This window comes from Nannobrachium achirus (genome assembly GCF_963921795.1).
Source record: "Nannobrachium achirus genome assembly, chromosome: 4".
In the NCBI taxonomy this organism is placed as follows: domain Eukaryota; kingdom Metazoa; phylum Chordata; class Actinopteri; order Myctophiformes; family Myctophidae; genus Nannobrachium; species Nannobrachium achirus.
The window spans coordinates 470,001-483,509 of record NC_137813.1 but is presented as its reverse complement, the minus strand read 5'-3'; the positions used below and the strand labels follow the sequence as shown (position 1 = coordinate 483,509).

The window sequence follows — 13,509 nt, the reverse complement described above, 5'->3', positions numbered from 1 at the left end:
GTGTGTGTGTGTGTGTGTGTGTGTGTACCTCAGGGTCATGGAGGTCATCAGTAGGGTAGTCTTCCTCTGGGAGGGGGGGCTGCAAGGGTCAAAGGTCAAACAATACAGTTTACAGTTTACAGTTTAGGCATTTAGCAGACGCTTTTAATCCAAAGCGACTTACAATACAAAAATACAAAACATTAAATACTGTATCTGTTTGTTTTTAATCATTTCTATTTAAAGGAACTCATTGAATTCCACCCGCTCCACCCGCTCCCTCCGCTCTGCAACCTCCAACTCACTAAAGGGCAGAAACAGTAAGTTATGCATTATGGGGGGCCGGGCTTTCAGCTCAGCTGCTCCTCCACCACCTGAGACCACAGTCCATTGATGGGTATGGCAGGGGTATGCAGCTGCCATACCCTGGGTCCAGGGGGGAAAATACAAGTTAGTTTAAAATATAAATCCATTAATGTCTCTTTGTCTATCTGTGCTGGTTATGCAGACGCTTTTAATCCAAAGCGACTTACAATACAAAAATACAAAACATTAAATACTGTATCTGTTTGTTTTTAATCATTTCTATTTAAAGGAACTCATTGAATTCCACCCGCTCCACCCGCTCCCTCCGCTCTGCAACCTCCAACTCACTAAAGGGCAGAAACAGTAAGTTATGCATTATGGGGGGCCGGGCTTTCAGCTCAGCTGCTCCTCCACCACCTGAGACCACAGTCCATTGATGGGTATGGCAGGGGTATGCAGCTGCCATACCCTGGGTCCAGGGGGGAAAATACAAGTTAGTTTAAAATATAAATCCATTAATGTCTCTTTGTCTATCTGTGCTGGTTATGTTGTTAAATTACATTAAAATAACTACAACATTTAGCAAGGTATTATAATTATATTCTCCACACTTTTATTCTCCCCATCTTGACAGAATAGTATATTCCCAGGTTCCACAGGTCAGCTGCACAGGTGCAATGCATTATTGTTAATTGTGGCACGTTTACTAACATGCCAAGTTTAGCTGCACTTGAACAACTGTTCCAGACTGCCATATCCAGCCCAAGAAACCATAGACATTTTGGGGGGAAAAAATAGAATGTACTTCTTAAAATAAATGTATCATGCCTGTTGCTAAGGTATGGCAACAGCAAGACAACAGTCATGTTGCCATACCTTAGCTTTTGCTGAACTGACGCCATTGATTGACACTTTTAAAGGGGGACTAAAGACTTTTCTTTTTAACAAGGCGTTTGCTTAGACCGTCTTATGGATGTTTTATGTGTTAAACCTTTTCTTAGCTGTGTATTTGAATAGACAGTCTTATGGATGTTTTATGTGTTAAACCTTTTCTTAGCTGTGTATTTGAACAACGTTCTGATTTTATTCACTTCTGTTTCTCGTTTTAATTCTTAGTTGTTTTCTTAATGTTTTTAGATTTTAATGTAGCACTTTGAGATTTGCTTCAAATGTAAAGTGCGTTACAAATAAAATGTATGAAGAAATGTATTATGTTGGTTAAATGGTACCTACTGTACCTAACATGACAACCTATCATATCATAGGTCTCATACTGTACCTAACATGACAACCTATCATATCATAGGTATCATACTGTACCTAACATGACAACATGTTAAACGGCTGCAGCTTCTATAAAGGACATAAAGGACATGAGGACATAAAGGACATAAAGGACTCAGCCAGACGTGAGCGTCTGGTGAACCTGCTGTCTCAGACAGGATCAGAGAAGTGCAGGAAAGGACAACAACATGTATAAAGTAAACACAGCACTGTAAAACTAGACTGGTTTGATCACAACGACACACATGTTGATTCACTGCAAGATATTACAAACACTACAGATATTGTGTATTGTGTAAATTATTGATTTGTATAATATGGACACATGCTTTACATCCAAACTTATGAAATATCAGCCTATTACTGCATGTCCCTGGGATGCAACTGTAACTGTCAACTGACTGTCCTTGTGTTTGGTAGTCTGGGCCACGTTCACAAACTACTGCTCTGTGTGTTTGGTAGTCTGGGCAACGTTCACAAACTACTGCTCTGTGTGTTTGGGAGTCTGGGCCACGTTCACAAACTACTGCTCTGTGTGTTTGGGAGTCTGGGCCACGTTCACAAACTACTGCTCTGTGTGTTTGGGAGTCTGGGCCACGTTCACAAACTACTGCTCCTTGTGTTTGGGAGTCTGGGCCACGTTCACAAACTACTGCTCTGTGTGTTTGGGAGTCTGGGCCACGTTCACAAACTACTGCTCCTTGTGTTTGGGAGTCTGGGCCACGTTCACAAACTACTGCTCCTTGTGTTTGGGAGTCTGGGCCACGTTCACAAACTACTGCTCTGTGTGTTTGGGAGTCTGGGCCACGTTCACAAACTACTGCTCTGTGTGTTTGGTAGTCTGGGCCACGTTCACAAACTACTGCTCCTTGTGTTTGGGAGTCTGGGCCACGTTCACAAACTACTGCTCCTTGTGTTTGGGAGTCTGGGCCACGTTCACAAACTACTGCTCCTTGTGTTTGGGAGTCTGGGCCACGTTCACAAACTACTGCTCTGTGTTTTTGGTAGTCTGGGCCACGTTCACAAACTACTGCTCTGTGTGTTTGGGAGTCTGGGCCACGTTCACAAACTACTGCTCTGTGTGTTTGGTAGTCTGGGCCACGTTCACAAACTACTGCTCTGTGTGTTTGGGAGTCTGGGCAACGTTCACAAACTACTGCTCCTTGTGTTTAGGAGTCTGGGCAACGTTCACAAACTACTGCTCTGTGTGTTTAGGAGTCTGGGCAACGTTCACAAACTACTGCTCTGTGTGTTTAGGAGTCTGGGCAACGTTCACAAACTACTGCTCCTTGTGTTTGGGAGTCTGGGCCATGTTCACAAACTACTGCTCCTTGTGTTTGGGAGTCTGGGCCACGTTCACAAACTACTGCTCTGTGTGTTTGGGAGTCTGGGCCACGTTCACAAACTACTGCTCTGTGTGTTTGGGAGTCTTGGCCATGTTCACAAACTACTGCTCTGTGTGTTTGGGAGTCTGGGCAACGTTCACAAACTACTGCTCTGTGTGTTTGGTAGTCTGGGCAACGTTCACAAACTACTGCTCTGTGTGTTTAGGAGTCTGGGCAACGTTCACAAACTACTGCTCCGTGTGTTTAGGAGTCTGGGCCACGTTCACAAACTACTGCTCCGTGTGTTTAGGAGTCTGGGCAACGTTCACAAACTACTGCTCTGTGTGTTTAGGAGTCTGGGCAACGTTCACAAACTACTGCTCCGTGTGTTTAGGAGTCTGGGCCACGTTCACAAACTACTGCTCCGTGTGTTTAGGAGTCTGGGCAACGTTCACAAACTACTGCTCTGTGTGTTTAGGAGTCTGGGCAACGTTCACAAACTACTGCTCCTTGTGTTTGGGAGTCTGGGCAACGTTCACAAACTACTGCTCTGTGTGTTTAGGAGTCTGGGCCACGTTCACAAACTACTGCTCCTTGTGTTTAGGAGTCTGGGCCACGTTCACAAACTACTGCTCCTTGTGTTTAGGAGTCTGGGCAACGTTCACAAACTACTGCTCCGTGTGTTTAGGAGTCTGGGCAACGTTCACAAACTACTGCTCTGTGTGTTTAGGAGTCTGGGCAACGTTCACAAACTACTGCTCTGTGTGTTTAGGAGTCTGGGCCACGTTCACAAACTACTGCTCCTTGTGTTTGGTAGTCTGGGCCACGTTCACAAACTACTGCTCTGTGTGTTTGGTAGTCTGGGCCACGTTCACAAACTACTGCTCTGTGTGTTTAGGAGTCTGGGCCACGTTCACAAACTACTGCTCCTTGTGTTTGGGAGTCTGGGCAACGTTCACAAACTACTGCTCCGTGAGATGACAATTTATAGTTTGAAATGCAGGCATTTAGCAGACACTTTTAATACAGAGTGATTTACAATAAGCAAGATAATACAGTATGTCAGAACATCAACAACAATATATATATAAATACAATATAACAATACAATATATATATATAAATACAATATAACAATACATCAATGCATAGGAATATCAATCTAGAGAAACAATAACATAGGCAGACCACACACCTAGTCAGTAAAAGAAAATCTAAAACCTAAAAAAATCATGTATGGTCATCGAGTGAAGAGGTGTGTTGTGTTTCTGTGTTTCTGTGTGTGTGTGTGTGTGTGTGTGTGTGTGTGTGTGTGTGTGTGTGTGTGTGTGTGTGTGGTACACACCGGCAGGGTGGTGTGTGTGTGTGTGTGTGTGTGTGTGTGTGTGTGTGTGTGTGTGTGTGTGTGTGGTACACACCGGCAGGGTGGTGGGTGTGTCCAGGGCGTCAGTGGGCGGGGCCAACCAGGATGTGAGTCCAGATGAATGGTTGTAATAAAACAACCTGCCTGATGACTCATCGACACACACACTCCACCCCTAACACACACACACACACACACACACACACACACACACACACACACACACACACACACACACACACACACACACACACACACACACACACACAGTTTATTGTGCTGGTATATTGTTGTATTGAACAGATTCATTCAGAGTGACTAACCCTAAACCATCCTTGCTATGATGAGAATTTTAAATTGTTTTCCCCTCTTTTTCCTGACTATATCTACTGTATAGTACTGTGTTCTATCAGTCTGTCATTCAGTGTTATATGAGTTAAATATCTATCATAGTACTGTGTTCTATCAGCTATCATAGTACTGTGTTCTATCAGCTATCATAGTACTGTGTTCTATCAGTCTGTCATTCAATGTTATATGAGTTAAATATCTATCATAGTACTGTGTTCTATCAGTCTGTCATTCAATGTTATATGAGTTAAATATCTATCATAGTACTGTGTTCTGTCTGTCTGTCATTCAATGTTATGAGTTAAATATCTATCATAGTACTGTGTTCTATCAGTCTGTCATTCAATGTTATGAGTTAAATATCTATCATAGTACTGTGTTCTATCAGTCTGTCATTCAATGTTATGAGTTAAACATCTATCATAGTACTGTGTTCTATCAGTCTGTCATTCAATGTTATATGAGTTAAATATCTATCATAGTACTGTGTTCTGTCTATCTGTCATTCAATGTTATATGAGTTAAACATCTATCATAGTACTGTGTTCTATCAGTCTGTCATTCAATGTTATATGAGTTAAACATCTATCATAGTACTGTGTTCTATCAGTCTGTCATTCAATGTTATATGAGTTAAATATCTATCATAGTACTGTGTTCTATCAGTCTGTCATTCAATGTTATGAGTTAAATATCTATCATAGTACTGTGTTCTATCTGTCTGTCATTCAATGTTATGAGTTAAATATCTATCATAGTACTGTGTTCTATCAGTCTGTCATTCAATGTTATGAGTTAAATATCTATCATAGTACTGTGTTCTGTCTGTCTGTCATTCAATGTTATATGAGTTAAATATCTATCATAGTACTGTGTTCTATCAGTCTGTCATTCAATGTTATATGAGTTAAATATCTATCATAGTACTGTGTTCTGTCTGTCTGTCATTCAATGTTATATGAGTTAAATATCTATCATAGTACTGTGTTCTATCAGTCTGTCATTCAATGTTATATGAGTTAAATATCTATCATAGTACTGTGTTCTATCAGTCTGTCATTCAATGTTATATGAGTTAAATATCTATCATAGTACTGTGTTCTATCAGTCTGTCATTCAATGTTATATGAGTTAAATATCTATCATAGTACTGTGTTCTATCCGTCTGTCATTCAATGTTATGAGTTAAATATCTATCATAGTACTGTGTTCTATCAGTCTGTCATTCAATGTTATGAGTTAAATATCTATCATAGTACTGTGTTCTATCAGTCTGTCATTCAATGTTATATGAGTTAAATATCTATCATAGTACTGTGTTCTATCAGTCTGTCATTCAATGTTATGAGTTAAATATCTATCATAGTACTGTGTTCTATCAGTCTGTCATTCAATGTTATGAGTTAAATATCTATCATAGTACTGTGTTCTGTCTGTCTGTCATTCAATGTTATATGAGTTAAATATCTATCATAGTACTGTGTTCTATCAGTCTGTCATTCAATGTTATGAGTTAAACATCTATCATAGTACTGTGTTCTATCAGTCTGTCATTCAATGTTATGAGTTAAACATCTATCATAGTACTGTGTTCTATCAGTCTGTCATTCAATGTTATGAGTTAAACATCTATCATAGTACTGTGTTCTATCTCTGTCATTCAATGTTATGAGTTAAACATCTATCATAGTACTGTGTTCTATTCGTCTGTCATTCAATGTTATGAGTTAAATATCTATCATAGTACTGTGTTCTATCAGTCTGTCATTCAATGTTATATGAGTTAAATATCTATCATAGTACTGTGTTCTATCTGTCTGTCATTCAATGTTATATGAGTTAAATATCTATCATAGTACTGTGTTCTATCAGTCTGTCATTCAATGTTATGAGTTAAATATCTATCATAGTACTGTGTTCTATCAGTCTGTCATTCAATGTTATGAGTTAAACATCTATCATAGTACTGTGTTCTATCAGTCTGTCATTCAATGTTATATGAGTTAAATATCTATCATAGTACTGTGTTCTATCAGTCTGTCATTCAATGTTATGAGTTAAATATCTATCATAGTACTGTGTTCTATTCGTCTGTCATTCAATGTTATGAGTTAAATATCTATCATAGTACTGTGTTCTATTCGTCTGTCATTCAATGTTATGAGTTAAATATCTATCATAGTACTGTGTTCTATCAGTCTGTCATTCAATGTTATGAGTTAAACATCTATCATAGTACTGTGTTCTATCAGTCTGTCATTCAGTGTTATATGAGTTAAATATCTATCATAGTACTGTGTTCTATCAGTCTGTCATTCAATGTTATATGAGTTAAATATCTATCATAGTACTGTGTTCTGTCTGTCTGTCATTCAATGTTATGAGTTAAACATCTATCATAGTACTGTGTTCTATCAGTCTGTCATTCAATGTTATGAGTTAAACATCTATCATAGTACTGTGTTCTGTCTGTCTGTCATTCAATGTTATATGAGTTAAATATCTATCATAGTACTGTGTTCTGTCTGTCTGTCATTCAATGTTATATGAGTTAAATATCTATCATAGTACTGTGTTCTGTCTGTCTGTCATTCAATGTTATATGAGTTAAATATCTATCATAGTACTGTGTTCTGTCTGTCTGTCATTCAATGTTATATGAGTTAAATATCTATCATAGTACTGTGTTATGTCTGTCTGTCATTCAATGTTATATGAGTTAAATATCTATCATAGTACTGTGTTCTGTCTGTCTGTCATTCAATGTTATATGAGTTAAATATCTATCATAGTACTGTGTTCTATCAGTCTGTCATTCAATGTTATGAGTTAAACATCTATCATAGTACTGTGTTCTGTCTGTCTGTCATTCAATGTTATATGAGTTAAATATCTATCATAGTACTGTGTTCTGTCTGTCTGTCATTCAATGTTATATGAGTTAAATATCTATCATAGTACTGTGTTCTATCAGTCTGTCATTCAATGTTATGAGTTAAACATCTATCATAGTACTGTGTTCTGTCTGTCTGTCATTCAATGTTATATGAGTTAAATATCTATCATAGTACTGTGTTCTGTCTGTCTGTCATTCAATGTTATATGAGTTAAATATCTATCATAGTACTGTGTTCTGTCTGTCTGTCATTCAATGTTATATGAGTTAAATATCTATCATAGTACTGTGTTCTGTCTGTCTGTCATTCAATGTTATATGAGTTAAATATCTATCATAGTACTGTGTTCTATCAGTCTGTCATTCAATGTTATATGAGTTAAATATCTATCATAGTACTGTGTTCTATCAGTCTGTCATTCAATGTTATATGAGTTAAATATCTATCATAGTACTGTGTTCTATTCGTCTGTCATTCAATGTTATGAGTTAAATATCTATCATAGTACTGTGTTCTATTCGTCTGTCATTCAATGTTATGAGTTAAATATCTATCATAGTACTGTGTTCTATCAGTCTGTCATTCAATGTTATGAGTTAAACATCTATCATAGTACTGTGTTCTATCAGTCTGTCATTCAGTGTTATATGAGTTAAATATCTATCATAGTACTGTGTTCTATCAGTCTGTCATTCAATGTTATATGAGTTAAATATCTATCATAGTACTGTGTTCTGTCTGTCTGTCATTCAATGTTATGAGTTAAACATCTATCATAGTACTGTGTTCTATCAGTCTGTCATTCAATGTTATGAGTTAAACATCTATCATAGTACTGTGTTCTGTCTGTCTGTCATTCAATGTTATATGAGTTAAATATCTATCATAGTACTGTGTTCTGTCTGTCTGTCATTCAATGTTATATGAGTTAAATATCTATCATAGTACTGTGTTCTGTCTGTCTGTCATTCAATGTTATATGAGTTAAATATCTATCATAGTACTGTGTTCTGTCTGTCTGTCATTCAATGTTATATGAGTTAAATATCTATCATAGTACTGTGTTATGTCTGTCTGTCATTCAATGTTATATGAGTTAAATATCTATCATAGTACTGTGTTCTGTCTGTCTGTCATTCAATGTTATATGAGTTAAATATCTATCATAGTACTGTGTTCTATCAGTCTGTCATTCAATGTTATGAGTTAAACATCTATCATAGTACTGTGTTCTGTCTGTCTGTCATTCAATGTTATATGAGTTAAATATCTATCATAGTACTGTGTTCTGTCTGTCTGTCATTCAATGTTATATGAGTTAAATATCTATCATAGTACTGTGTTCTATCAGTCTGTCATTCAATGTTATGAGTTAAACATCTATCATAGTACTGTGTTCTGTCTGTCTGTCATTCAATGTTATATGAGTTAAATATCTATCATAGTACTGTGTTCTGTCTGTCTGTCATTCAATGTTATATGAGTTAAATATCTATCATAGTACTGTGTTCTGTCTGTCTGTCATTCAATGTTATATGAGTTAAATATCTATCATAGTACTGTGTTCTGTCTGTCTGTCATTCAATGTTATATGAGTTAAATATCTATCATAGTACTGTGTTCTATCAGTCTGTCATTCAATGTTATATGAGTTAAATATCTATCATAGTACTGTGTTCTATCAGTCTGTCATTCAATGTTATATGAGTTAAATATCTATCATAGTACTGTGTTCTATCAGTCTGTCATTCAATGTTATATGAGTTAAATATCTATCATAGTACTGTGTTCTATCCGTCTGTCATTCAATGTTATGAGTTAAATATCTATCATAGTACTGTGTTCTATCAGTCTGTCATTCAATGTTATGAGTTAAATATCTATCATAGTACTGTGTTCTATCAGTCTGTCATTCAATGTTATATGAGTTAAATATCTATCATAGTACTGTGTTCTATCAGTCTGTCATTCAATGTTATGAGTTAAATATCTATCATAGTACTGTGTTCTATCAGTCTGTCATTCAATGTTATGAGTTAAATATCTATCATAGTACTGTGTTCTGTCTGTCTGTCATTCAATGTTATATGAGTTAAATATCTATCATAGTACTGTGTTCTATCAGTCTGTCATTCAATGTTATGAGTTAAACATCTATCATAGTACTGTGTTCTATCAGTCTGTCATTCAATGTTATGAGTTAAACATCTATCATAGTACTGTGTTCTATCAGTCTGTCATTCAATGTTATGAGTTAAACATCTATCATAGTACTGTGTTCTATCTGTCTGTCATTCAATGTTATGAGTTAAACATCTATCATAGTACTGTGTTCTATTCGTCTGTCATTCAATGTTATGAGTTAAATATCTATCATAGTACTGTGTTCTATCAGTCTGTCATTCAATGTTATATGAGTTAAATATCTATCATAGTACTGTGTTCTATCTGTCTGTCATTCAATGTTATATGAGTTAAATATCTATCATAGTACTGTGTTCTATCAGTCTGTCATTCAATGTTATGAGTTAAATATCTATCATAGTACTGTGTTCTATCAGTCTGTCATTCAATGTTATGAGTTAAACATCTATCATAGTACTGTGTTCTATCAGTCTGTCATTCAATGTTATATGAGTTAAATATCTATCATAGTACTGTGTTCTATCAGTCTGTCATTCAATGTTATGAGTTAAATATCTATCATAGTACTGTGTTCTATTCGTCTGTCATTCAATGTTATGAGTTAAATATCTATCATAGTACTGTGTTCTATTCGTCTGTCATTCAATGTTATGAGTTAAATATCTATCATAGTACTGTGTTCTATCAGTCTGTCATTCAATGTTATGAGTTAAACATCTATCATAGTACTGTGTTCTATCAGTCTGTCATTCAGTGTTATATGAGTTAAATATCTATCATAGTACTGTGTTCTATCAGTCTGTCATTCAATGTTATATGAGTTAAATATCTATCATAGTACTGTGTTCTGTCTGTCTGTCATTCAATGTTATGAGTTAAACATCTATCATAGTACTGTGTTCTATCAGTCTGTCATTCAATGTTATGAGTTAAACATCTATCATAGTACTGTGTTCTGTCTGTCTGTCATTCAATGTTATATGAGTTAAATATCTATCATAGTACTGTGTTCTGTCTGTCTGTCATTCAATGTTATATGAGTTAAATATCTATCATAGTACTGTGTTCTGTCTGTCTGTCATTCAATGTTATATGAGTTAAATATCTATCATAGTACTGTGTTCTGTCTGTCTGTCATTCAATGTTATATGAGTTAAATATCTATCATAGTACTGTGTTCTGTCTGTCTGTCATTCAATGTTATATGAGTTAAATATCTATCATAGTACTGTGTTCTGTCTGTCTGTCATTCAATGTTATATGAGTTAAATATCTATCATAGTACTGTGTTCTATCAGTCTGTCATTCAATGTTATGAGTTAAACATCTATCATAGTACTGTGTTCTGTCTGTCTGTCATTCAATGTTATATGAGTTAAATATCTATCATAGTACTGTGTTCTGTCTGTCTGTCATTCAATGTTATATGAGTTAAATATCTATCATAGTACTGTGTTCTATCAGTCTGTCATTCAATGTTATGAGTTAAACATCTATCATAGTACTGTGTTCTGTCTGTCTGTCATTCAATGTTATATGAGTTAAATATCTATCATAGTACTGTGTTCTGTCTGTCTGTCATTCAATGTTATATGAGTTAAATATCTATCATAGTACTGTGTTCTGTCTGTCTGTCATTCAATGTTATATGAGTTAAATATCTATCATAGTACTGTGTTCTGTCTGTCTGTCATTCAATGTTATATGAGTTAAATATCTATCATAGTACTGTGTTCTGTCTGTCTGTCATTCAATGTTATATGAGTTAAATATCTATCATAGTACTGTGTTCTGTCTGTCTGTCATTCAATGTTATATGAGCTACTTCAATGGTTTCCTATGGAAATAAGCTTAGTCTTTTCTAGGATCTCCTTTTAGTAGACCTTGTACCAGTGAACTGTACCGTCATGAAACTGTACTTTTTCCCATGCAAACTTCTTCTAATAAAGTCTTCAATCAATCAATCAATCAATCAATCAATCAATCAAAAGAACATGGGCTAACGTGCTGGTTTGTGCTGTGGTTGTCTGTGTGTGTGTTGTGTGTGTCCTGCTGCTCACTGTGTGAAACAGTGCTGTATGCTGTGGTTCTGTTCACTGTGTGAAACAGTGCTGTATGCATGCTGTGGTTCTGTTCACTGTGTGAAACAGTGTTGTATGTATGCTGTAGTTCTGTTCACTGTGTGAAACAGTGCTGTATGCATGATGTGGTTCTGTTCACTGTGTGAAACAGTGCTGTATGCATGATGTGGTTCTGTTCACTGTGTGAAACAGTGTTGTATGCATGCTGTGGTTCTGTTCACTGTGTGAAACAGTGTTGTATGTATGCTGTGGTTCTGTTCACTGTGTGAAACAGTGCTGTATGCATGATGTGGTTCTGTTCACTGTGTGAAACAGTGCTGTATGCATGATGTGGTTCTGTTCACTGTGTGAAACAGTGCTGTATGCATGATGTGGTTCTGTTCACTGTGTGAAACAGTGTTGTATGTATGCTGTGGTTCTGTTCACTGTGTGAAACAGTGCTGTATGCATGATGTGGTTCTGTTCACTGTGTGAAACAGTGCTGTATGCATGATGTGGTTCTGTTCACTGTGTGAAACAGTGCTGTATGCATGCTGTGGTTCTGTTCACTGTGTGAACTCCAAGACCTGTCATCTGCAGAAGTTCTCAGATGATACCGTAGTGATCAGCAAGATCTCGGGTGACAACACGGCTGAGCACGATGGTGTGGTTAGGGACTTTGTGCAGTGGAGCGAGGACAACCATCTCAAGCTCAACGCAAGCAAGACTAAGGAGATGGTGGTGGACTTCCGCACCTCCAAGAGAGTCCCCCCGGTGCCAAGCACCATTAACGGTGAGGTGGTTGAGCTCGTGGATAACTACAAATTCCTCGGAGTACACCTGAATAGTTCACTGGACTGGTCGGACAACTGAGATCGTTTGGGGTGTGCAATAGGATGCTACAGATGTTCTATCAGTCTGTCATGGCAAGTGTCCTCTTTTTTGGCATAACATGCTGGGGTGGCAACAACAGAGCAGGTGATACGTTTAACCTAAACAGACTGGTGAAGAAAGCAGGCTCTGTCGTTGGGTCCTCTCTGCAGGGGGTGGAGGAAGTAACCAGGGTGCGTACTGCGAAGAAGCTAGATTCCATCTTGGAGAACTCCTCCCACCCCCTCCATCTAGAGATCACCAGTTACTGGAGTAAGAGAGGAAACGACCGCTTTACCTACCCAGTACGGAGATGTGAGAGATTAGGAAAATCTTTTGTACCGGCTGCCCTTAAGCTGTACAACGAGACACATAACGGACGCTTGAAAAGGTCTCCCTTCCTAACTTAGACTTACGGAACCATTGCTGTATTGACTTTGACCTCTAAGGATCAATTGCTGTATTGACTTTGACCTCTAAGGACCTTCCAGGAAGAGTGCTCATGTGCGCCTTGCGGTGACACGCTTCCTAGTTTCTTCTTTTTTCGCACTGATTTTTGACACTGCACTATTAGGTTGTTAGTGTTGGTAGTTTCTGAGTATTTTTGCTTTGTTTAACAATGACAGTGATATACTTGTTTGCACTAACTGGCATTGACTGCTATGGTCTCTTTTGCAACACACTTTATGTATATATACTTATATATTATTCGCCCCCTCTATTGATGCACCTTCTCCTTATTGGTACTGTACTGCTCAGTGCTCTTGTCTTTGTTTTGTTTTTTTCCCCTCTTATCTATCTTTCTTACGTCTCTGTAACTTTGTAAATAACTGTATACTGCTGTGCTACTACTGGACAACTAAATTTCCCCCTTGGGATAATAAAGGTATCTATCTATCTATCTAAACAGTGCTGTATGCATGCTGTGG

General features: G+C 37.1%; 1 protein-coding gene across 1 annotated transcript in view; it reads right to left on the bottom strand.

Moving 5' to 3' along the window:
* Positions 1 to 13,509, bottom strand: part of arhgap27l (Rho GTPase activating protein 27, like) — a 77,439-nt gene that overhangs the window by 31,073 nt on the left and 32,857 nt on the right. The window contains exons 8-9 of the mRNA XM_080724825.1: positions 4,313 to 4,432; positions 29 to 79 (exon numbers count right to left, since the gene is read on the bottom strand). Of these exons, the coding sequence (XP_080580951.1) occupies positions 29 to 79; positions 4,313 to 4,432 (171 nt within the window). The remainder of the gene's footprint in view (positions 1 to 28; positions 80 to 4,312; positions 4,433 to 13,509) is intronic.